Source organism: Sorex araneus, chromosome 1 (genome assembly GCF_027595985.1).
Source record: "Sorex araneus isolate mSorAra2 chromosome 1, mSorAra2.pri, whole genome shotgun sequence".
Classification (NCBI taxonomy): Eukaryota; Metazoa; Chordata; class Mammalia; order Eulipotyphla; family Soricidae; genus Sorex; species Sorex araneus.
This window is the reverse complement of record NC_073302.1, coordinates 98,746,745-98,773,470: the sequence shown is the minus strand read 5'-3', so window position 1 is coordinate 98,773,470 and position 26,726 is coordinate 98,746,745. Positions and strand designations below refer to the sequence as shown.

At 38.2% G+C, this 26,726-nt stretch overlaps 1 protein-coding gene across 4 annotated transcripts in view; it reads right to left on the bottom strand.

Moving 5' to 3' along the window:
• The window catches only part of FOLH1 (folate hydrolase 1), a 92,168-nt gene that overhangs the window by 42,017 nt on the left and 23,425 nt on the right, over positions 1–26,726 (bottom strand). For 3 of the 4 annotated variants that reach the window (XR_008627043.1, XM_055118691.1, XM_055118698.1), the window contains exons 7-12: positions 23,681–23,774; positions 17,481–17,579; positions 16,438–16,523; positions 14,889–15,008; positions 9,227–9,309; positions 6,335–6,398 (exon numbers count right to left, since the gene is read on the bottom strand). Coding sequence is in view for 3 of the 4 variants with exons in the window: in XM_055118691.1 (XP_054974666.1) it covers positions 6,335–6,398; positions 9,227–9,309; positions 14,889–15,008; positions 16,438–16,523; positions 17,481–17,579; positions 23,681–23,774 (546 nt within the window). In the remaining variant the exon portion in view is untranslated. The remainder of the gene's footprint in view (positions 1–6,334; positions 6,399–9,226; positions 9,310–14,888; positions 15,009–16,437; positions 16,524–17,480; positions 17,580–23,680; positions 23,775–26,726) is intronic. The other variant, XM_055118699.1, reaches the window with a different exon arrangement.

Genomic DNA, 26,726 nt, shown 5'->3' with positions numbered 1-26,726 from the left:
TACCTTAAGGAAAGTTCCTTCAAAATCCATTTTGGTGAGAGTCTTTATTATAAACGGGTGTTGGATCTTGTCAAATGCTTTCCCTGCATCTATTGATATATGATCATATGGCTTTTATTTTTACTTTTGTTGATATGATGGATTATGTTGATTGATTTCTAAATGTTGAACCATCCTTGCATCCCCTGGATGAATGCAACTTGGTCATAGTGTATGATCTTTTTGATGAGTTGTTGGATTGTATTTGCTAATATTTTGTTGAGGATCTTCACATCAGTGTTCATCAGAGTTATTGGTCTATAATTTTCTTTGTTAGTGGTATCTTTGTTTGCTTTTGGTATTAGGGAGATATGTGCCTCATAGAAACTGTTTGGGGGAGTTCCTGTTTCTTCAATTTCCTGGAAAAGCTTGAGAAGAACTGGCAACATGTCCTCTTTAACTGTTTGGAAGAATTCCCTAGTGAATCCATCTGTACCTGGGCTTTTGTTTTTGGGAAGTCTTTTGATTACAGTTTCAATTTCCTTGATATTAATGGGTCTATTCAGGTATTCCAAGTCTCCTTGGTTCGGTTTTGGGAGATTGTAGGAATCAAGAAATTTATCCATTTCTTTTAGTTTCTCTTTTTTCATGGCATACAGACTTTCAAAGTAGTCTCTGATGATCTTTTTAATTTCATTGGTTTCTATTGTGATGTCCCTCTTTTCATTTCTGATTCAGTTTATTAGGGTTCTCTCTCACTCTCTTTCTTTGTGAATATTGCTAGTGGCTTATCAATCTTGTTTATTTTCTCAAAGAACAAGATCTTGGTTTCATTGACCTTTCAGATTGTTTTTTGGGTTTCCATGTCCTTAATTTCTGCTCTAAGTTTTATTATTTCTTGCCTTCCATCTGGTTTGGGTTCCTCTTGCTGGTCCTTTTCTAAGATCTTGAGCTGTGAAGTCAAGCTATCTATTTAGGCCCTTTATACCTTCCTGAGGAATGCTTGCAGAGCTATAAATATTCCCCTTAACATGGCTTTAGCTGAGTCCCATAGGTTCTGGTAGCTCATGTCTTTATTTTCATTTGTTTCGAGGTATCTTTTGATTTCTTCCTTGATTTCCTTCCTGACCCACTCATTGTTCAACATTGATCAGGGACAAGACAAGGAGGCCCACTTTTTCCACTTCTGTTCAATATAGATACTGGAAGTACTTGCAATAGCAGTTGGGCAAGAAAAAAATATCAAGGGCATCTATATAGAAAGGAAGAAATCAAACTCTCACTATTTGTAGATGATATGATACTATATCTAGAGAATCCTAAAGCCTCTTTCAAGAAACTCTTAGAAACAATAGACTTGTACAGTAAAGTTGCAGGTTATAAAAATCAATAACCAAAAAATCCATGGCCTTCCTATATGCAAATATATATATATATTATTTTTTTTTTTTGCTTTTTGGGTCACACCCAGCAATGCACAGGGGTCATTCCTGGCTCATGCACTCAGAAATTACCCCTGGAGGTGCTCAGGGGACCATATGGGATGCTGGGATTCGAACCCGGGTCGGCCAAGTGCAAGGCAAATGCCCTACCCGCTGTGCTATTGCTCCAGCCCCACCTATATGCAAATATTGAGACAGAGGAAAGTGACATGAAAAAAGCAATCCTGTTCACAATTGTGCTCCAGAAAATCAAGTACCTTGGAATCAGCTTAACTAGGGAAGTAAAGGACCTCTACAAAGAAAACTATAAAACACTACTCCATAAAATAAAAGAGGACATAGGAAATGGAAACATATCCCCTGCTCATGGTTAGGGAGAATCAATATTGTCAAAATGGCAATACTCCCCAAAGCATTATACAGATTCAATGTGATCCCTATAAGGATGCCCATGAAATTCTTCAAAGAAATGGATCAAGCAATCCTGAAAATCATACAGAACAACAAATGCCCACAAATAGCTAAAGCAATTCCTGGGGAAAAGACTATGGGAGGTATCACCCTCCCTAACCTTAAACTCTCCTACAAAGTGGTAACAATTAAAACAACATGGTACTGGAACAAAGGCAGAGCCGCAGACCAAATGGAACAGGGTGGAATATCCCTACACACAACCCCAAATGTATGATCATCTTATCTTTGATAACGAATGTGAAGTGGAGCAAGGAAAGTCTCTTTAACAAATGTTTTTGGCATAACTGGACAACTACATGCAAAAGTATGGGCTTAGACCTCAACCTAACATTATGCACAAAAGTCAAACCAAAATGGATTAAAGACCTCAACATCAGACCAGAATCCATAAGGTACATTGAAGACAAGGTCAGCAAAACCCTCCACTATATCGAAACTAAAGGTATCTTCAACGATGACACACAACTGATCAACCAAGTGGAAACAAAGATAAACAAATGGGACTTTATTAAACTAAGAAGATTCTGCATTGCAAAAGATACAGTGACCAGAATACAAAGACAATCTACAGAATGAGAAAGGATATTCACTCAATACCCATTTGATAACAGTCACTGTCACTGTTGTCCCATTGCTCATCGATTTGTTTGAGCGGGCACCAGTAACATCTCTCATTATGAGACTTATTGTTACTGTTTTTGGCATTTCCAATATGCTACAGGTAGCTTGCCAGGCTCTGTCATGCAGATGCGATACTCTTGGTAGCTTGCCAGGCTCTCTGAGAGAGGCAGAGGAATCGAACACAGGTCAGCCATGTGAAAGGCGAACACCCTACTGCTGTGCTATCACTCCAGCCCACCCAGTTGATAAAAGGCTGATATCAAGGGGATATAAAGCACTGGTTGAACTCTACAAGAAGAAAACATCCAACCCCATCAGGAAATGGGATGAAGAAATGAACAGAAACTTTCTCAAGGAAGAAATACGAATGGCCAAAAGCCACATGAAAAAAGTGTTCTTCATCACTAATCATCAGGGAGATGCAGATAAAAACAACTATGAGATACCACCTCACACCACAGAGACTGGCACACATCCGAAAGAACAAAAGCAACCAGTGTTGGCATGGATGTGGGGAGAAAGGGACCCTCTTACACTGCTGGTGGGAATGCCGACTGGTTCAGCCCTTTTGGAAAACAATATGGACCCTTCTCAAAAAATAAAAAATTGAGCTCCCATTTGACCCAGAATTACCACTTCTGGGAATATATCCGGTAGAGTAAAAAATGTATAGTTGAAATGAAATCTGCACTTGTATGTTCATCGCAGCACTGTTTACAATAGCCAGAATCTGGAACAAACCTGAGCACCCGAGAACATATGACTGGTTAAAGAAACTTTGGTATATCCACACAATGCAGCTGTTAGAAAAGATGTAGTCATGAACTTTGCAATAAGTGGATCAACATGGAAAGTATCATGCTAAGTAAAATGAGTCAGAAAGAGAGAGGCAGACATAGAAAGATTGCACTCATCTCTGGAATATAAAATAATAGAATGGGAGACTAACACCCAAGAATAGTAGAAATAAGTACCAGAAGGTTTGCTCCACAGTTTAGAAGCTGGCTTCACACGCTGGGGGAAAAGGCAGCTCAGATAGAGAAGGGAAAACCAAGTAAAGTGTGGTTGGAGGACCGACTCGTGATGGGAGATGTGTGCTGAAAGTAGACTGTAGATTGAACATGATGGCCACTCAATACTTCTATTGCAAACCACAACACCCCAAAGGAGAGAGAACAAAAGGGAATGCCCTGCCACAGAGCCAGGGTGGAGTTGAAGGGTAGGATGGGGGGGTGGGAGGGATACTGGGATGATCTATGGTGGAGAATGGGCACTGGTGGAGGGATGGGTTCTCGAGCATTGTATGATTGAAACATAAGCACGAAAATATGTAAATCTGTAACTGTACCCTCATAGTGATTCACTAATAAAAATAATAAATTAAAATAATAAAAAAGAACCACAAAAAATTTAAAAAATAAAATAAAAAAGAATCTTTGAGGTCTACACATGGTGTGCCTTCTTTCTGGAATAATTTTCTAATTTGTAAGTGCATGATATGCTTCCTTCCTCACTTACTCCTATGTCTGTTATGCATTCTTAAGATTTTCCCTGAAAACTACCCTTAAAATGGTTACACACACACACACACACACACACACACACACACTCCTCAATGCTAGCAATTCTGTTTCTTGAATTTGGTTTGTGTGTGTTTGTGTGTGGTGCGTGGTGTGTGTGTGTGTGTGTGTGTGTGTGTGTTGGGAGAGAATGGAGAGGGCTTCAGACCCAAGACCTCACATACACCAAGCACACATTCAGTCACATTCATACTCAAGCTTCATCTTGGCTTATTTTTCCTCATTATTTATGCACTTAATGTGTTAAATATTTGTAGTTTTATAATCTTTATTCCCACTGAACTAAACTTCCATGGGAGTAGGTATTCTCTTCCATTTATTGCTCTACTTTTAGCTGTCCTTTATTAATATTTACATGATACATATTTGTTGTAAGAATAAATTTGTAAACCAGGTACTCTCCAAATAGTTCTGAATAAAGGGCAGAGATAGTGTCCTTTCTCCTCGGGAATTCTATACATGATGACTCTGAGAGCCAGTGCAATCCAAGACAGAAGTGCCTTAGTGTAGGACACAGAGCAGCGAGACTCAGTCAGATGGGACCAGGGTAAGCCTAAATTCAAACAACCTCGTCAAGGAACTTGAAATGGTTCCAACCAGATGACAAACTGGGCTCCAAAGAACTGTCAGTTGCAGCTGAAGGAAGCAGAAAATGGGCGGGAGGCAATACTACAACAAATAAGGTATTTGTTTTGCACAGCTGACCCAGGGTCCATCCTGGGCATCCCAGATGGTCCCCCAAGCACCGCCAGGAGTAACTCCTGAGTGCAGAGCCATGAGTACCTCTGAGCACAGCTTGATGTGACCTCGAAACCTCCCCTAAAAGAAATCTAGAAAAGCAAAACTGTCCTCAGAAACTGTAAGCAACTCTAACTGTAAAACTTTAAGATTCATTCCAGCAAAATCATTTATTGAAGCTTTAAAAATAAAAGACATCTAAGGTTAATTTTCCATAGAATTGGAAACCTTGATTCTAAAAATCCACATACACAAATTAATATGCATAGCCAGATAATTATTAATTAAAACTTGAATCGATATTGATTGAAGTACATGATTTATAATACTGTTGATGATGGTTTTGTATGTACCTAATCTCAACAGCACATTTATCACCAGAGTACCAGCCTGCTTTTCTCTCAGAGGGCCCTGCAGGCCTCTCTTTTCAGTCATCCTCCAACCTCACAAACCAGTTCTGATAGCCAGTTAATTTCTTAAAACAGAAAGTGTGCCGATAAAAATGTGAACTGGAGCAGCTGTGTGGCCCAGTGGGAGAACACGTGGCTCGTGTGTATGGGCCCCGGGTCAGTTCTCTGACAGGACCAAGATAGAGCAGCGGAAGTGGGTGGGGCCGAGTAGGGCGGGCTCACATAAAGGCTCAGATACAATGATCAAGCAAAGATCTTGCATCACTCTACAGTAGTCTCAAGACACAGAAAAACTTGGAAGTAAAAGGATGATTACTGGAAGAAAAAGGATATAAACTGAGAAGTCTGAGAATTGATAGATACAGTTGGCAGAGAACTGATACACAAACAACTCTATTGAATTAACTGTAGATGTTTAATTATTTAAAGTGAATAAGACTTATATGTATGATAGGGAAAAATTAAAGAGGCAAGTTATAGAACCAGCTAGCCATAATTAGCTATAATATTATGTCAAAAACCCAGAGCAGGAGGTACAATATAAGGTAGTGGACAGAAGGGTGAATTTGAAACAGATGACCTTGACTTGCATATTGTTGCAAACTTTTACTAGCTGTTTGGTCTTGGAAAGTTAATTCTTTTGAATCTATTTCCTCTTTTATACCACATAGATCATAAGAGACATTTTCCAAAATTTGAATGTATATATTATAATTAAATGGTAATTAAATTTAAAAACCATTCTACTACTCCATTTTAGAATCATAGGATCTTTAGATCCATGATTTGCTTATTCATTTTACAGTTATTTACTTAAGTACCACAAAAAAACAAATGACATTTGTCATTTGGCAAATGTCACTCATCAGAATGCTGCTGGCCTGAAGAGGCTCCCAGGTCTCACAGTAGCTCTGTCAGGGAGAACTTTAGCGTGTCCCTAACTACACTGCACAGTGGCCCTAACTCAGCTGCAGTGTCACTAACTACAGCTGACATTTTTTTCTTTCCTGGTAGAGTATAATTTACAACCCACATTGCTGCTTCTATCATAATATTTTCCTATTTTTTCACCTTAACTCAAAATATACACCTTCTATTGAAGAATCTGCATTAATGTAGGCCACACCACGCTCTTGAAGAATTCTAGAATTATCCTAAAACAAGAAAGAAATACACAAACATAATCATACTCTCTCCCTGAAAAATGCATATTGACATTAGTATATAAAACTATATGGACTAAGCTGACTCAAGTTAGCCACAATTATGACATGCAAGATTGTCAAAAGAGAGTTTCTATAAAAAAGATTTACTGATAAAACTTACTGATAAAAACAAAACAAAATATTTTAAGATTAAAATTTAAGATGAAACTACATTCTTCACATGGCAAATTAAAAGAAGCTATTTTTTCTTTAACATTGCTTCTTGTTTTAGTTTTGTTAATGTGGTTTCAGTCATGTTAACATCTACGGTTTTGATGTACATACTTACCAAACCTACATCATCAGGAAACTGCCCAAGATGCTCAATCACTGTCATTTCTTAATCATATTATAATTTATCCTTCTAGAAATTACTTCAGCAAACATCAATGACCTCCCCACAAAAAACTTAGAGGTATTCTTCCACAGATATTTCATTCTTTAAGGAATATTGTCTGATTTACAGGAGATGAACTATTTATAACAATTAAAAATAGGTGGAGGGGCTGAAGTGATAGCACAGCGGTAGGACATTTGCCTTGCACGCGGCCAACGTGGGTTCAATTCCCAGCATCTCATATGGTCCTCTGGGCACCGCCAGGAGTAAATCCTGAGTGCATGAGCCAGGAGTAACCCCTGTGCATAGCCGTGTGTGACCCAAAAACTAAAAACAACAACAACAACAAAATAGGTCGAGTTAAAATACACAGAAATATAATTAAGTTTTCCTATATGGTAGCTCTGGCTGGAGCCATTGCACAGCGGTTGGGTGTTCACCTTTTCCGCAGCTGACCCGTGTTCGATTCCTCCGCCCCTCTCAGAGAGCCCGGCAAGCTACCGAGAGTATGGAGCCTGCACGGCAGAGCCTGGCAAGCTACCCGTGCGTATTGGATATGCCAAAAACAATAACAATAAGTCTCTCAATGAGAGACATTACTGGTGCCGGCTTCAACAAATGGATGAGCAACCGGATGACAGTGACAGTATATGGTAGCTCCATCTACTGGTGAAAATTGGTCATCACAGAATTTTATAATAAAAGAAATCAGGATTCTGAATCTCCAGGTGTTTTTTGTTTATTTTGTTTCTTTTCTTCTTTTTCCAATTTTCTATACATGCTGACTATAAGGAATAAAATGTAAAAATATTCCACCCTGTCTAAATTATTAAAATAAATTATTAAATTATTAAAATCACAGCCCTAAAATAAGTTATTCCATATTTTAGTAAAAATCTAGCTTGTCTACAAAAGCACTAATTTTTAAAAAGATTAAAATTTATAGCTCTCTAATTATCTCTTGGAGTACAAATATAGCACAAAATATTTTCAGTTTGTTTGACACAAATCAAATTAATGTTAACTCTGCATATATTTACTTTATAGATAATGCTTTATTCTATTGCAGGCAGGTGGGGGTGTGTGTCCTAATCACTAGCCTTGGGGCTTCTCAGAAGTAGGAAAGCAGGACTCCTTTGAGATGAAAATACTGAGCTCTTTCGGGATGGAGAAACTGAGGCAACACCTAGAGAAGGGTGGCCCCAGCCTTCTCAGAAAAGGAGGAGCTTCAAGAGAAACTAAGAGTCTCAGTGAGGATATTAAAAAGACAGTCAAGAGTCCACAGGTCTTGACACTGACAAAGCCCCAGTCTGCACAGAGAGCCCCAGTAGAAAAGCCCAACTTTGAGACTAACTGTCCAGACGAGCGGTGTGCATTGTCTGTCTCAGAGCCACCTCACCTCAGCCTGGTGTGTGTGGTTTTCTATATTCCTTCTCTCGCCTTCTCCTGCCTCACTCTCCCCATTTATCAAAAAAACAAACAAAAAAAAAACACCTGATTTTAATTCACTATTAGTCTCCTGAAATTCTTTTCTGCAAGGAATTTCCTGGGAACGTAGTTGGGACTGAATTTTCTCTTCATTTAAAGGGCAATTCCTCTCTCCAGCCTAAGTCCAGTCCGGAATTTGGTTGCTGGGCACCTGTCCCGCACTCTGCAGAACTTTGTCTGCCAGCTGCTCTGTGGGGCAGGTGGGTTGCTCGATGTGTCCTTGCCGAGGAGATGGCACTTGTGGCCAGCCTAGCCCAGCCCTCCCGGGTATTTCCCTGGGCGTGGGGGGTGCTATGCAAGTGTGTGGGGATGGCATTCTCTTCTCGGGGCTACTGTCTTTGCTCCCCACTTGACCCAACTCACCTGCATCACTCGGTGAGATAGCAAGAACCAGATAACCTGCCCCCAGGGATACCTACTTCTCTTTGTGGAGCCAGTTTCCCCACTTGTGCCACTTCTATGACTCAAAGTAAACAATATGTATGGGGAAAACTTTCCTAGGAAACTGCTGTATATTCTGTGATGACACTGTCTCAGTTTTGGAATGATTTAATTCAGAATAAGATATGATGATATTAAGAAGGCCTATTTGAAAAGCGTAACTCTGTATAAACTTATGAAAGTATTTAAATAATTCGGGAAGACTACAGAAACCTTACATATTATTTCTATGTTTTATTTCTAGTGAATTTGCTATTTTAAACAATTAAAAGAAATAAAATGCATGAACTTGGAAATTGGCATTCAATGTCTTTAAAAGTCCAAAGAAAATAATATTTAATGAAAAAAAGATAATTGTGTTGAATTTTAAAAGAATATGCTGCTTTAGATTTTCTGCAAAAAAGTTTTCAGTACTTTTCTTGGAAAATTCATGGCATTTTTATGTTCTTGAGAATTAAGTCCTTAACAACTTTATCATGAAAATATATATTGTAGCAAATTATCTACTAACCTCTGCCCACTCAGTAGAGCCAAGAAGACCAAATTCTTCTGCATCCCAACTTGCAAACAAAATTGTTCTTCTAGGTCTCCAACCTAAAATATATTTATACACATATAAAATCTATATCATTAATGTCAAGAATTGATAAGCACTGATGTCAAGATATTTATAAGCCTAATATTTTCATCTGTGCACATGAATAAAATAGTGAAGATAAAGACACCACCTGGTTGTTGTCATGACAGAAACAATGCCTTATTGTTGGGATGAGTAAATGGAATGCTTATAAATGGGGCACTCTAGCAAAGTGCACCCACCTAAAAGTCATCACGATTTTAGTAAATATTTTATCGCTGCCTAAGGTTGTGTAGTCCTTTAGCTGTTGAGTTCAGTACTCAGTTTTTGTCAAATTTGTTAAAATCATTAAAATTCTTCTTTTCTTTTTTGGTTTTTTGATGCTCCTTGCTCTACACTCAGGAATTACTCCTGAGGGCCTCGGGGGACTAAGAGGGATGCTGGGGATCAAACCCAGGTTTGCAAGGCAGTTACCTTACATGCTGTATTCTCTCTCCATTCCCTATTATTAAAATTTTCATTAACTCATCCTCATCATATTCTTTTTTGCATATTCTATGATTATCAATAAGATTTTGTACTTCTCACAGGGAATCTTCTTGCAAAACCATGAAAATTTTTAGAATAACATTTTACACTGCTTCATTCATGGACTATGCAAATTTAAATCTCAACAGTTAGTTCTTTTTTAATTTAATTTTGTTTTTTGAGCCATACCTGGCTATGTACAGGGCTCACTCTGGCAGTGCACTCAGGGTCTCTCCTGGGGAGGCTCACCTGTGGTGCCAGAGGTCAAACCCAGCTCAGCTGCCTGCAAGGCAGGTGCGCTTCCAGAGTGTCCCCTTCATTTTAATTTTATTGGTTTTTTTGGTATTGATTGTTATGGATATAATATAATTTAGGAATTCTAAGATATTAATAATTAGGGTCTGAGGACATTGCTGCCGCAGGTTGCTCATATCTGAGATTCCTGTGTGTGTCTCTAGATCGTGGCCACGTGGGAGCTGGTGCTTCTTGCTGGCTTCTAGAAAATGGCGACAGCTGGAGCTCTTAGAGGGCAGGTGGAAATTTTTATTGGTTTTTAATACCATGAAATATCAAAGGTTTAGCTTCATACCTCTGTTTGTGTTTAGCTCTGTCTTCCTAAAGCATAAAATACCCTAAAGTACATAAGATAGCTTTGTAGAAAAAAGAATAAAGTATATGTATATTTTATTTTAGAGAGAGATCATGGTTTGTGGAGCAGAAATTAGAGGTCCATCTTTGGTTATACAGATCCTACAGATGAACCTACCAGTGAGTTTTTCCAAGCATTCAAAGAGAAACGACTATTCGTCATTATCATGCTCCCCCAGGAAGCAAAGTAGGAATCCTCCTGAACAGATTCCATGAGGCCCAGACTGTCTTATGCTAAAGCTGACAGAGCATTAGGGCAATATCCTTAGTGGACATGGATGCAAAGACCCTCAATCAAAGCTTTACAAACGAACATTAAATATATTATATATCAGGTGGGGTTCATTCCAGGGACGCAAAGAAGTTTCAACAGGCTACAAATTCAGAGCACATGAACCTAATATGTATTCTAATATGTAAAAAATGATGTAGAAGTGAAAGAAATTTTAAAAAGAAACTATCTTATTTACAGTTATACCCAAAACCTCAATTATCTAGGAATAAATTTAACAAAGGAAGTGAAAGACTTATTAAATGAAAATTATAAATGACTTCTGAAAGAGATTTTAAAAAAGACAAAAAAATGAAAACTGAATCTTTTATATGATGGATTGGAAGAATTAACATATCTAAAATGACCCATCTTGCTCAGAATAATTTATAGATGCAATATGATCCCCATCAGTTTCCATGGCATTTTTTCAAGGACAGAGAACAAATATTTCTAAAATTTGTATAAAATCAGAGAACACCCAGAACAGCCCAAGAAATTCTGAGAAAAAAGGTGAGATGGTATTTTAACCTATATTATAAAACTAATAATTACAACTGCATGGTACTAAATAAAGATAAACACTAAGATCAACAGATTAGAATTGATAGGCTGGGTATAAATTTTCAGATGCATGAACAGTTATTTATGACACTGGAATAAATGAACAGTCTTATGTAAAATTTTGACCCCTAACTCACACCATACACAAAGATTTATTCAAAATGAATGCAGAATCTGTTTCTATAAAACAAGCGGAGGAGAACATAGATAGAATTCCCTAAGATTTTGAACTCAGAGGAAACTTCAATGATATAACACTATGTCAAGGATCTACATAAAACTAAAAAGCTTCTGCACTGTGAAAGAAATGAGGCTTAAAATAAGTGATACCTTTACTTACAGGGAGACAATAGCCACACATCAGACAAAATGATAATACCCAAGATGTGCAAAGCACTAAAAGAGTTTAAACCAGCTAAACAACGGATCAGAAAAAGGGGAGGCCTCACTTCCTCAGAGATGCCATGAAGACAGCCAGCAGGCATTTAAAGCAATGGGCACCATCACTCATTACCAGGAGATGCTATCAGCTCACATCAGCAAGAATGATCCAGAGAAAAAAAAGGTCCAGAAACAGAAAGTGCTGGGGATGCAGCACAAAAGGATCTCTTATTCACTGCTGGCGGAGTGTTGCTTGATTCAGCTTGAAGGTTCCTCAAAAAATTAGGTTTCCAAACAGCGGAAAATGTGGGCAATCTCGGGCTGGGGTGATAGTAAGTGTGCGCTCCACCGAGATGTGACCCGGGTGGCCGCACGTTTGTGCAGCCACTCTGCTGCTGATTGACCATGATCCAGAGGCCAGCTAAACTACTTTTGGTACCAGCAATTGCTTCCAGCAATGTCTCTAGACTGTGAACTAAGCCATAGCCCCATGCTGTCCCAGGAAGGGAAATGATACAATTTCTAACATAAATCTCCCTGGAATAAATTACTGAAATGCTAAAATACAGAACTCCCAAACCGGCCGGCCGTGACCTTATATCTCTTCATTCTCAGCAATGGAAAACTAATTATCAAATGCTTCCTTGTCAGCAGGGCTGTTTTTTTGGGGGAAACTCCAACAACAATAGTGAATTTTGTGTTGAAATATGGAATGTAATCAAGGTAAAGAGAAAATGAAGTGAAATTTATCAGCTATGCAGGCGGGGCTGGGGGTTGAAGGGGTGAGAGGTATACTGGGGTTTTGGTGGTGGAATATGGGCACTGGTGAAAGGACGGGTGTTTGAGCATTGTATAACTGACAAAAGCCTGAAAACTTTGTAACTTTCCACATGGTGATTTAATAAAATAAATAAATTTTTAAAAATTAGGTTTCCATATGACCCTCTCATTCCATTTCTGGTTATCTATAGAGTATCTATCATTCTATCACAGAGTCATTGAAAGGACAAATGCACAACTCAGCCCACTGTAGCATTATTTGCAATAGCCAAGATCTGTAAATACCCCAATTGCCCCAAAGCAGATGAATAAATAAAGAAATTGGGGTGGTTTTTTTTTTGTGGTACATTTATAGTCCACAAGAAATTTATATAATGGGACACTGCTGTTAAGAGAGCAGATAAAATATTGTAGTTTACTGTAATTTGAATGGAATTGGAGGTATTTATGCTAAGTGAAGTGAATAAGAAAAAGAAGACAATCATCAGATTATTTCACTTGTATGTAGAATATAAAGAAAATATACAAGAGATTAGAGGATCCCCAAGAAAACAATGCCTGAGATATGGGCAATAGAACCATGATCAGAGGGAAGGGACTCAATCACCTTGGAGAGATTCTGGCATGTTGGTAGGGAACATGGTATAGCAGTATAAAATAATAATACTTTTGACATCATAAAAATAAATTAATTTTTAAAAGTAATTTTACTCTGTAGCACTGTAGCACTGTCCTCCTATTGTTCATCAATTTGCTTGAGCGGGCACCAGTAACATCTCCATTGTGAGACTTGTTACTGTTTTTGGCATATCGAATTGGCCACGGGTAGCTTGCCAGGCTCTGCTGTGCAGGCAGGATACTGTCAGTAGCTTGCCAGACTCTCTGAGAAGGACGGAGGAATCGAACCCGGGTCGGCTGTGTGCAAGGCAAATGCCCTACCCGCTGTGCTATCACTCCAGTCTTACTAAGAAATATCAAGAAAATCTTCAACATAATGTCTACAACAGCATCAAAAACAATTTCTGTAACAAAACATTGTTTTATACAATATTTAAAACTTTCAAACTAATTGTAAGGTTGTTATTTGGCTTATGGTAACAATAACAAAAGACAATGGATAACACACATGAAAACACTGTTTCTCTGAGAAAATAAGTACCATACAAATTCAATACATTCTTGTATGATAATTTTATTGCTTTTTTTGGAGTGGGCTGATTTGTGTCACATCCACAACCAAAAGCTCAGTAGATATTCCTGGGTCTGTGCTCTGAGGGCTGTGCAGTGCTAGGGACTGAGCTAGGAGTGGCCATGTACCAGTTGGCTTTGCCCCTGTGCAGTCTCCCTGCCCTTGTGGTTCTGTCACTGTTGCTGAAAGTCCATATTGCATGTAGAGCACCAGACACTTTATCAGCTGTGTCAGTAACCAACGTGCACTGTCTTCTCTCAATGTGTAGTGATTATTTTTAAAGACAAACATTTGAGCAAAATTTTATTTTGGTCTTACCAAGCAAAGGATGCTAGGTGGGCCCACTAGGGATGGGAGATATGGCCTGAAAATAGACTATAGACTGAACATGATGCCTACTTAATACCTCTATAGCAAACCACAACACCCCAAAGAGAGAAAGAGAGAAAAAGGGAATGCCCTGCCACAGAGGCAGGGTGGGGTGGAGGGGATGGGGTGGGGGTGGTGGGAGGGATGCTGGGACCACTGGTGGTGGAAAATGGGCACTGGTGGAGGGATGGGTATGACTGAAATGCAAGCATTAAAGTTTGTTAAATAAAAAAATTTTACTTTGGTCTTTACACAAAAGAAGTAATGATATTAAGACAATAAACGTGGATTCTGGAGAGTGAGCCTTGGCTGGGAGTGTGAGAAAGCTGATACTGAATTTCAAGAGACTTCGACTAGGCAGTAAGGCCCAAGTAAGCTTCATCTCCAGTGATGAGACTGTTGGAACACAAAGAACTTCCGCCCACAGTTCCCTGATCAGGATGACTTTATCCAACGGCATATGTGTTAAGGGGGCACAACCAATGATGCTCAGTGCTGACTCCTAGCTCCTTGATAAGGCATCACTTCTGGCAGGCTCAGGGGACCCTATGGAGTTCCGGGGATCAAACCCAAGTTGGCCGCATGCAAGGCAAGTGCAACCCACCATACTTTTGCTTCAGCTCTCTGACAATATTTTAGTATTCATTTTATAGGGGATTTTTTGGTTTGTTTGTTTTGTTTGGGGGCCATTGTCAGCAATGCTCAGGACTTACTCCTGGTTCTGCACCATGAATTACTCTTGGTAATTCTCAGTGGATCAGATGGGATGCCAGGGATTGAACCCATGCAATGCAAGGGCCCTACCTATACCCCTTTGGGACTTAGCTTTAACTCAGAGAGATCACTCCATTGCCTCATTTACTTACCTTTTCTTTTCAGTGTCCCAAAACTCCTCACGATTTCTTGAACAACAGCTGCTCCACTTTGAGGGTCAATGCCACCAAATACCCATGCATCACGGTGACCTCCAAGAATGACATATCTGTCTAAAAAGCATCAATGTTTTACATATTTGAGGTAAAGAATACAGAAAGTGTCAAATGACTTTCATAACATATAAAATCAGGTCACTAGTGGACTGGAAGGATAACAGGCTAAGCTTATGGTGTGTGGGAGGCCTGCGTATAATCCTGGGTGTCACATGGTCCCCCAAATGCTGTCCAGAGTAACCCCCAGTAGAGAGCTGAGAGGAGACCCAGAGCACCTCTGGGTGTTGCCCGTAAATGAACAAGCATGAAGAACGTTTTCAAAGACAGATAGCAAGGCCCCTAAAAATTTCATAAATACACTACCATCTGACTTTAATATATGAAGAAGATATGTATGTTATAAAAGTATATTTAAACATATCATAGAAAGCATAATTATTTCAGTCATGATGATTATGGAATGCACCTCATCCACATCAATATTTGATCCGTGAGTACTTCCCTAATGCTTACTCACCATGGTATTTCCAGTGTTGCTAGTATCGGTGACACCAGGGACACACACTAACCCTCCCACTGCCTGCTCCCTCCAAAGGTGCTCCTACTAAAGATGTTTTCCCGCTTCACGAGTTGTTCCTATTTTCTACGGGGAGAGGGAATTTCTGTCCCTGCCTAGAACCAATATCTAATAAAGCATTTGCCACGTTGAAATGCACAGGACCCCTCTCAAATTGTGCGTTTCTTGGACAGTTGTGTCCTCCTTTTCCCAAATGTAAGCAGAGAGCTGGCATAAACTTGATAAAATTCAACAAATAGTTGTTTAGTTCTCATTGGAATAAAGCCAATATTCTTAAGCCTTAAAGAAAGTTTTGGCTCTCTGTAAGAAAAAAATTACAATTTAATTGGTTGGTTTTTGTTGAGAAATATACAACAGAACTAGAACATAATGAAGTAATAATTTATATCTACATAGATAGAAATTAAATGTCAAATCATATTTATTTATTAAATGTATTAATTGTCACAAATTGTGTTTCCATATAGTTTATCAATGAACTATATAACTCAGTGGAAATCAAAATGATGTAAAGGGTACATTAATTTAAAATTATCCAAACTTTCTGTGTGCCATCTTTTACATAGATGTTGCAGTTATTAAAATGATTATCCATGCAAAATATAATTTAAAAAAATCTAGAACACACCTTACAAGGATATCTACTTGGCTCTCCTCCCTTGAGCCTTTAACTGAAGCATGTGAAGTAGTTCTTTGCTGACTGTGGTTATCTTGCCTAAATATATGGCTTGCTTCAAAACCCATAACAGAGAACAAACTTGTCTCACATTTCAGTATGTTTTTTGTTTAAGTAGATATCATTAAGCAGAATTCCTCTGCTTCATTTGCTTTATATTCGCAGTGCACAAAGAAGCGTGTGGCACAGAAGAGTTATTAAACTGATACTTGATAAGTAGGTGCTTAATTTACCTGGTTCCACTGCTCCTCTGAGTGTTCCTATGACATTATAAATTCTTGTTACCTTATTGTTGGAATGGATGTGCATCTTGACTTTTCTAATGCAAAATAATAAAAGGCATGCTTTAAAATACTGATTAACAGTTTACTACTCACCATCCTCAATACTTACATCATGGCTTGAAACATTTCTAAATGCACAGTGCATGCAGGAAGGAATGACACCGGTCAATTACTCAATTGTAATGGTATCACTGGACTCCCATCTTTAACCTGTGGTTTTGTATCATATTGTATTAGATATAGTTTGCTTATTTAGTCACCTGCTACAGTTTTATTTTAAATACTTCCTCTCCTTAAAGAGTTAAAATAAATGGTGTCTTCCATAGAAAATCTTCTACTGGCCTTGCTTCAGAGACCCATAAATAAATCTTGAAAGAGATCAAAAGCCACAATTAATCTCAAACCCGTGTAAGGCTGAACAGACGGGGGTAAATCGGAGGTGGGCGGGTGGCCTGATGTCCCTCCCAAGCAGAGCCCCCAGCAGCCCCTTGCTTCAACAATCCAAAATCACCTCCATGTCCCCGGTCTGACGCCACCATCTCAGGATGGACTTCACTGAGATATAATCTTCTGAAAATCTGGGCATATGGGTTTTCTAACTGAAATCCCCAGGCTTCCTCTTGTCTGACCTCCCTATACTTCTGGAAGCCTCAACAGTCACGTCCACACCCCAAAGCTGCCACCCAGTTTAAAAGCTACTCTAGCCTTACCTTCCTGATAAAAGTACTGAATGTTCTGAACAAACACAATGACTTCTTAGTACCTATATTGCAAAGCATAATGCACAAAAATAGAGGGAGGCTGGGGGCGGAGGGTGGGGTGTTGGGTCTTGGTGGCAGGGAAATGGGGGACATTGGTGCTGGGAAACTGGTAAATTGGTGGAGGGATGGGTGGTGGATCATTGTAGGAATGAAATCTAATCATTAACAGATTTGTAATGGTTTATCTCAGGAATATTCAGTAAAAAAATTTTTAAAAAAAGATTTCTTAACTGAGTAGAAAAGTTTCCAGTGAAGCCTGGTCCAACATTGTAAGGCACAGGAAGGCTTCCTTTCCAGCTCTGTTCTGGTGCTGCTGACCCACCCATTTTCCTGTTGAACATGAAAAACATCATCATTGAAAGTGGAAAACTGAAGTTACAGAGTCAGGAAGACTAGATTGGGCTTTGCCTGTGACCAGTTAATCCTTCTACAATGATGCCAGTTAATGATTGGTATCTGCCTTAAGAGGAAGATTCTACTACTTACCCCACTTCACAAACAGGTAGTATTGGTAGCATGCTTAGACTTGCTGCTGGTAAGCAGTGTAGCTTAGAATCACATATTTGATGAGGATTTATGCTGTGAATAATTTCTTAGAGTAAATAGTGTTAAACACGCTCTCCAGAGCCTGCTTTGAGAAACAAACCACTGATGTCAAACTCAGTGGAGTTTCCATTATTCCTCCTACTGATAAATATATCTCAAATATATATATGGGCATCCTTTTGCAAAGAACTTTCACTCATGCATTATGAAATAAGAAGCAGCAAAGAAAAGAATTTGACCTAAAAGTTTCATGTTATTTTCTTAATTCAAGACATAGATGGACCAACTGGTACATGCTATTATCTAGAATTTTATCTCAGGAGCAGACTGAGAAAGATTGGATAATGTTTATGGGATAGCAGAGTTCCTATGGTACTACCTAAACATACGTGTCATTACAATATTAAAGGCATGGATTGGCTTCTTGATTTGGATATGTAAATAGATGTACTTTTGCTAGACAGTAGCAGAGAGGAGAAAGTGGTTCAAGGCAAATTTAAAGAGTGGAAACCATTAATTTACAGTTTCTTTCTGTAAGTCTGCTCTTATCCTGTGCAGCCCAGGCTTTGCAGCGGGTCATGTTTCATAGCTTATTGTTATTTGTGTTTATGACAAGTACTCTTCTTTGCCTACCTATTTGAACTTCTGTAAATAGCTTTACTTGAATTAGGATTCACTGTAAATGAAAATCTATAGCAAATGATAAGGTTGTCTTCTTGTGGAAAACTAATTATAAGTGGTATTCTGCTCTTAAATGCCTACAAGGCAGCTCAGATGACTCAAGAACTGGAGTGCGGACTTTGCACGAGGGAGCCCGTGTTTGTTTGCCCCCAGCACTGCACAGCACAGTACCTTAAGCACTGAGATGGAGATAGCTCCCTAGAACCACCAGCTGTGGTTCCTCCACCAAAAATTAACTATCACTTGAATAAATGTTTAATTTATTTCACAAGGTAATTTGACAAATAAACATAAATTTCAGTATCACTTGTCACTTCTCATCACTTGTCATCCCGTTGACCTTTGATTGTTTGAGCGGGAGCCAGTAACGTCTCCATTCGTCCCTGTCGCATGCTAGTATAGGCCAATTTTCAGTAATTTACTAAAAGGTTTCTATATATAGTAAAATTTCACATAAAAGCACCAAGTCACATAACAGCAGAGTATAAAGTATAAAACAGCTGCAAAAGTCAAGTTGAGAAGAATATATGTATACTTAATTATACAAAAACGTTATTATAGTGATATTTTTGAATTAATATTAATTGCATTTGGAGTAAAAAAGGTAAAAGGGAAACTTTGAATTTTGAACAGTAAATGCGTATTTTTTAAAATATATATAAAAAAGAGAGGGTAAATTCACTTGAAAAAAATAATTTATTTCTCCCATTTTCTTTTTCCCAAGAATTGCTTTAGCTATTCTTGGGGGCTTATTGTTCCAAAAAAAACAGCATGGTACTGGAACAAAGTCAGAGCTGCAGACCAATGGAACAGGATTGAATACTCTGACACACACCCCCAAATATATGATCATCTAATCTTTGATAAGGAGCAAGAAATGTGAAGTGGAGCAAGGAAAGCATGTTTAACAAATTGTGCTGGCAAAACTGGACAGCTACATGCAAAAAAATGGGCTTAGACCTCCACCTATCACCTTGTACAAAAGTCAGATCAAAATGAATTAAAGACCTCAACATCAGACCAGAATTCCTAAGGTACATTGAAGACAAGGTCGGCAAAACCCTCTACAACATTGAAGCCAACGGTATCTTCAAAGCTGACACACCACTGGCCAAGCAAGTGAAAACAGAGATAAATAAATGGGACTATCTCAAACTAAGAAGCTTCTGCACCTCAAAAGAAACAGTGACCAAAATACAAAGACAATCTACAGAATGGGAAAGGATATTTACGCAGTACCCATCTGGTAAAGGGTTGATAACAAGGATATACAATGCACTGGTTGAACTCCACAAGAAGAAAACTGCCAACCCGGTCAAAAAATGGCGTGATGAAATGAACAGAAACTTTCCCAAAGAAGAAATCCGAATGGCTGAGAGGCACATGAGAAAATGTTCAACATCACTAATCATCAGAGAGATGCAGATCAAAACAACAATGAGATATCATCTCACACCACAGAGACTGGCCCACATCCCAAAAAAACAATAGCAACCAGTGTTGGTGTGGATGTGGGGAGAATGGGACTCTCCTTCACTGCTGGTGGGAATGCCGACTGGTTCAGCCCTTTTGGAAAACAATATGGATGATTCTCAAAAAGTTAGAAATTGAGCTTTCATTTGACCCAGCAATACCACTCCTGGGAATATATCCCGGAGAGGCAAAAAGGTATAGTAGAGATGACATCTGCATTTTTATGTTCATTGCCGCACTGTTTACAATAGCCACTATATGGAAAAAAACAGAGTTCCCAAAAACAGATGACTGGTTAAAGAAACTCTGGTATATCTATACAACAGAATACTACATAGCTGTCAGAAAACATGAAGTCATGAAATTTGCATATAAGTGGATCAACATGGAAAGTATCATGCTGAGTGAAATGAGTCAGAAAGAAAGAAACAGACATAGAAAGATTGCACTCATATGTGGAATATAAAGTAGCTGAGAGGTATAAGCTTACAATGATGCAATTTCTGGCAGATATTTCTCTGGACTTAGTTACTAAAATACTAAAATACAGAAATCCAAACCCGTGTGGCTGCTAGTGTGGCCTCTCGACCTCATATCTCTTCATTCTCAGCAATGGAAAACAAATTATCCAATGCTTTCTTTTCAGCAGGTCGACTTTAGGGGGGGAGAAACTCCAAATCAATAATAGTGAGTTTTTTGTTGAAATATTGAATGTAATCAAAGTAAAGTGAAAGTAAAGTAAAATTTATCAGTTACACATGCAGGGTGGGGTGCTGGGGAGGTGGGGGGAAGGGGGAGGTATACTGTGATTCTTGGTGGTGGAATATGTGCACTGGTGAAGGGATGGGTGTTTGAGCATTGTTTAACTGAGACTTAAACCTGACAACTTTGTAACTTTCCACATGGTGATTCAATAAAAGAATAAATTTTAAAAAATAATAAAAATAAACAAAACAAAACAAAAAAATAATTTATTATTGACACTTGTCTTGCAATTTCTTTTAAAGTCTGAGCTAAACTGTGAGCCCCTTGAGGATAAGGCTTATTTACAACTCATATTTTTACTGTGGTACCTGAAATAAAGAAATCATAACATAAATTCACCTTGATTATATGAGCAATAAAAAGCCATTAAAATATTCCAAGAAGCATAAGAATGAGTGTCATAATAAAAACAGATGACTATTTGACACATTTTTGTATTAGTGAGTAGAGAAGCATATTTAACAAAACTGTCTGTACGTGAGTTTGAGCTCCAGATACTCTTTAAACTTTTTTCTTAGTTGTGAAATGAGTGCCACAATACTAGCACAGATTTATTTATTAAATCAATTGGTTAAACATGAGGCCGCTAGTGCGGTCACTCAACCTCATATCTCTTCATTCTCAGCAATGGAAAACAAATTATCAAATGCTTCCTTTTCAGCAGGTCCGACTTTAGGGGGGAGAAACTCCAAACAATAATAGTGAGTTTTGTTGAAATATTGAATGTAATCAAAATGAAAGTGAAATTTATCAGTTACACAGGTGGGGTGGGGGGCTGGGGTGTGGGGGGGTGGGGTGGAGCTATACTGTGATTCTTGGTGGTGAAATATGTGCACTGGTGAAGGGATGGGTGTTCGAGCATTGTATAACTGAGACTTAAACCTTTGAAAACTTTGTAACTTTCCACATGGTGACTCAATAAAAGAAAATCAATTGGCTAAAAAGAAACATTTAGCATTTTTGTAACTGCTAAAACAAAATTAGCAGTCTATGCATATTACATGCTTTTTTATGGTAATGCATGTGGTTATTACTATTGTTGTTACTATGATTTTAATCCTAGTAGTTACTAGGATAGGAAAACAAAAATCGTACATTAACAAAGAAGAATATAAAAGAACATACATACTATTTCCTTTATTTACTATCCAAATAATGTAATTTCATTTGAGTATGTCATATTTTATCATTTTTTTCATTTAGATTCTCAGCATTTTTGAGTCAGCAGAAAAAAATTTCAATTTTTTTCTGTTGATTCAAAAATGAGGTATAAAAATTTCAATTTTATACCTCTTCTGTTCTTCTCATGAATTTATTTCATTTTATGATATCCAATTTATAAAACACTTTATGTTCTAAGCAACATCTATGAATTGCTCACTATTGAGAGAACCTGAGAATTTAAGAAGCAAACAACATACTCCCAAGAAAAATGTGCAATTGTGAGTTTTAACAGTGAGAAGCATAAGGAAAATATTATTTTTAACAATTATGACTATATTCCAATGATGTAGGATCTTCCATTATACTTAGAAAGTGTATGGTGAAACAAAATTTGTCTAAGTGATATATATGTATATATATACATGTATATATCATCACCTCTGTTCATTTTACTTGGTTATGTTTTTTCTGTACTTCTGAAATTTTTCTGTAATTATGCTACACTTTTATGTAGAATTCATATTACTAATACTGATTGCATTTACAAAATGTCTTACAGAATCTGACTTCAATACATGAGATAAAATATATTTGTAATTTATTCGTTTAACTAATTCTAGTACACAAGGCACAACTAATAATGGTCTAGTTAACCAGGAAAGCCAAATTGTAGACGTTATTAAATATTATTGCGCATCATGTAATTTAATGGTTTAACGGACTAATATAATAATGTTCTTAATTACTTATTAATCATTGAACATTTTCCTATTCATTATAGCTATTATAGGGTTTGGAGCAATAGCACAGGGGTAGGGCATTCACCTTTCACGTGGCTGACTCGAGTTCAATTAATCCGCCCCTCTCAGAGAGCCTGGCAAGCTACCGAGAGTATTGCGCCTGCATGGCAGAGCTTGGCAAGCTACCCGTGGCGTATTGGATATGCCAGAAACAGTAACAATAACAATAAGTTTCATGAGAGATGTTACTGGTGCCCGCTTGGACAAATTGATGAGCAACGGGATGACAGTGACAGTGATATTATAGCTATTACAATAAAACTGTGATAACTTTAATCTTTAAATGTCATGAACTTTTAGGCTTTATAAATATGTTTATACAAATGTATATTTGTATAAACCCATGATACTTAAGCATAATCTATGATACTTGCATAATTTGTGACTGACCCTGAATTATAACCCACAGGTAACAGTCTCAAAAATGGGGACCCTGCCTCCAATTATCTGACGTCAACCTCTTTCCTGCAAAAACGTGGCATTTCACCAGGTCATAATTTTCTTAGGGATGCAATAACATGACTAAGAAACTGAACTCTACAAAGGAAAAGGACTAACTGAAACTTATAGATGAAATATGGTAGGCAGAAAAGAAGAATAGTTCCAGCATCAAGAAACTCGAAGAAATTTCAACAATGAGGGGATCACTGTAGCACTGTCCTCTCAAGAGGCACCAGTAATGTCTGCATTGTGAGACTTGTTGTTACTGTTTTTGGCATATCAAATACACCAGGGGTAGCTTGCCAGGCTCTGCCCTGCCAGGCTCTCCAAGAGGGGCAGAGGAATCGAACCCAGGTGGGCCGCGTGCAAGGTGAACGCCCTACCACTGTGTTATCACTCCAGTCCAATGAGGGGAGAAGGAGAAGTAAAAAAGTCATTATTCCACAAAGTGGGGGAGAAACTGCTCATCCATCTCAAAGCATGTCACTAATGAAAAATGACAGAGAAGCATCAATGCGGTAGAGAGTTACCCACGGAGTCATCTGTTTTTCACAAACTCACTCGAGCAGCTTATGTGCGTCGTGGTAACCAATTGGGTGAACAGGAATACTTGGAAGACCAACAGCTTCTGTGATTTCCCGCCTATAAGCATATTCTGGAAAAAAGTCAACAAAGGTATAATAGAGATTCAACACTTTTCAAAAGGTTCTTTGTAAGTCACATTAAACACATTCTCTTGTTTGTATTCAGTTGTATTCAGTTATTTGTTTATTTATCTACTTTATCAGAGCTGGGGATTGACTTCACAGAAGCAGGCAGAGCTTTGCTGATGAGCAGCATTCCCAGTCTCAAAGGTACGCTGTCGGGCCAAAGCAATAGTGCAGGGGATAGTGCTAGCCTCGCACACAGCCCACCCGGGTTCCGTCCCCGGGACCACATGTCATCCCCTGAACACCACCAGGAGGAATTCCTGAATGCGGAACCAGGAATACCCCCTGAATATCTCCAGGGTGAACCAAAAAGCAAAAAAAAAAAAAAAAAAATTAAAATAAAAAACAATTAAAAAGTTCTGCTTTGAAAATCTGGCATTTTATTGCTTGAAAATTTCACCATGAAATTATGTATACATATTCTGCGAATTCTTAAGATTTAAGAAAAGTAAGAGCTATTTAACTAACCTCGTAAATATTTTAAAGCTTCTAATAATACTGTAGGTAATTTGTGAAATCTTATTCTGCTTATGATGACATGTTAGGTGTGATTTGCTATAAACTTCTCTAGATAAATAACAAAAAAGGGAGTGAATAAATAAACAAGGTTTACAAAATGGGTTACTTATCTCATTTTTTTGGTTGTTGTTAGACACATCTGGAAATGCTCGGGGATTATCCCTGGCTCTGCACTCAGGAATCACTTCTGGTGGGTTGGGGACCATTTGTGATGCCCGGAATCAAACCAGGGTTAGTTGCATGAAAGGCAAATGCCCTACCCATTGTCCTACTGCTACAGCCCAATATCTCTATTTTCATATTTAGAACTATCCTATAATAAAAATAGCAAGACTCAAGAATAATATGATCGCTCATAAGTGCCATAATTTATATTTGACAGTCCACTGAAATATTCCAGTTAATCTCATTTTATATTCACAATTTTAGCTTTGTTTAACTAACACTAGCAAATATAGCTAGTATAATTGCATTTTTACATATTGGAATAAAAAAGAAAAATAAGTACAGTTTATGTTTAGAACTGTCTACAAAAACCCAAAAATCTCATCTATGACAGTGTACTATGTTCTAAAAAGATTTGAAGATTTAAAAATTTAAAGATTTAAATATTTAAAAATCCCATATACCTCAAGTTGTAGAGGAATTTATAATTTGTAGAAACAAACAGATGAACAAATATAAAATGACAGAAATACTTTGGCAACCTATCTTATGTGCATATTAAGTCTTAATTCATTTTTAAAAGTGAGCACACATTTTTGCATGTGGCATTAAAACTGTAAATATGTTACAAATAAATGACCTCCGGCTGTTGATGATGTGCTCCCAGTGAAACACTCGAGCAGTCAGACTGTCCTGGGACTCAGGAGCCAGCAGCCCGTGGGTGAAGTTCAGCTCCCAACAGTGTTACTCAGCTCTGGGGCAGAGTGTGGCCTTAAGTCTCACCTTCGCCACTCAGAGTAGGAATGAGAGTACCATGAGGCTTAGAGGATCTTCAGTGTAGGCGAAGGACTGAGATTTAAGGAACACTCATGAAAAGCTAACACTGTCAAACAGTTAAGTTGTGGGGATGGGCATTCCTCAGCAATAAAAACTGCTCTGACATATAGACCCACTTTTTACTTATTTGAAAAGAAAAATTTGAATTGAGCAGACATGAGGCTCTTGCACTTACATCCCAAATTAGTACGATTCATGTATTCTGTTGAAAGATATTCATAAGCTTATTTCATCTATCTATCTATCTATCTATCTATCTATCTATCTATCTATCTATCTATCTTTAATTTGTAGGTGCAAAAAGACTTTTAAAAAGATATTTTTGGGGAGAATTCCTGTTTTTTTGATTTCCTGGAAAAGCTTGAAGAGAACTGGCAACAGGTCCTCTTTAAATGTTTGGAAGCATTCGCTAGTGAAACCATCTGGGCCTGGGCTTTTGTTTTTGGGAAGACTTTTGATTACAGTTTCAAGTTCCTTTATATTAATGGGTCTGTTCAGGTATTCCAAGTCTTCTTGGTTTGGTCTTGGGAGATTGTAGGAATCCAGAAATTTATCCATTTCTTTTTGTTTCTCTTGTTTTGTGGCATGACTCTATGGTGTTTTTTTTGGTGGAGCGATTTGGGTCACACCTAGTAGTCTTTAGGGGATACTCTTGGCTCTGTATTTCAGGGATCAATCCTGGCATTGCTCAGGAAGCCATGTGGTATTGAGGATCAAATATGGGCCTCCCACATGCAAAGCAAGAGCTCAGCCCAATAGGTCATTCAACAGATTAACTCCCAGTTCTCAAGCCTGACTTTCTGGTCCTATATGTGACAATTTCATCCTGTTCTCGGAGATTTTTAGAGGGCCAATATGGGAGTGGCCAGGAGGGGCTGTGCAGAGCATAAATTACACTGACAAGCCTGGGAAACATTTGGCTCTGGAAGCAGGTAGAGTATGGGGGCCGTAGGGGTGAAGATGTATTTTCCCCCCTCCAAAACTAGAACTATACAAGGGTACTTGTATTTGCTCCCAACTCCTGCATCAATAGAGTCATAGATAATTCACAGAGCTGGCCCTGGGAATGATTTGTGAGGCCCTCTGAATTGACCAGGGATGGCAGGATGAAATGGAACCAGCCTTCAAAAGCACAGTACATAGCTTTTGGGTATCCGTGCACCTTCCATTTATTTAAATCACACAAAAGTGAGGAGAAATGATTTGATCAGCACTCTTGTGCCTTCCGAGTAGGCGTCTTCTGCTGGAAGGGATATTTGCCCTTTGCTGTCTTTCCCAAGTCTCTACTTTTCATAATTGTCCTAATTTATAAGGGCTGCTTTTGAGTGTGGCTTATCACATAAAAGACAGGAGGTGACTGCTTAATTGTTATCTAC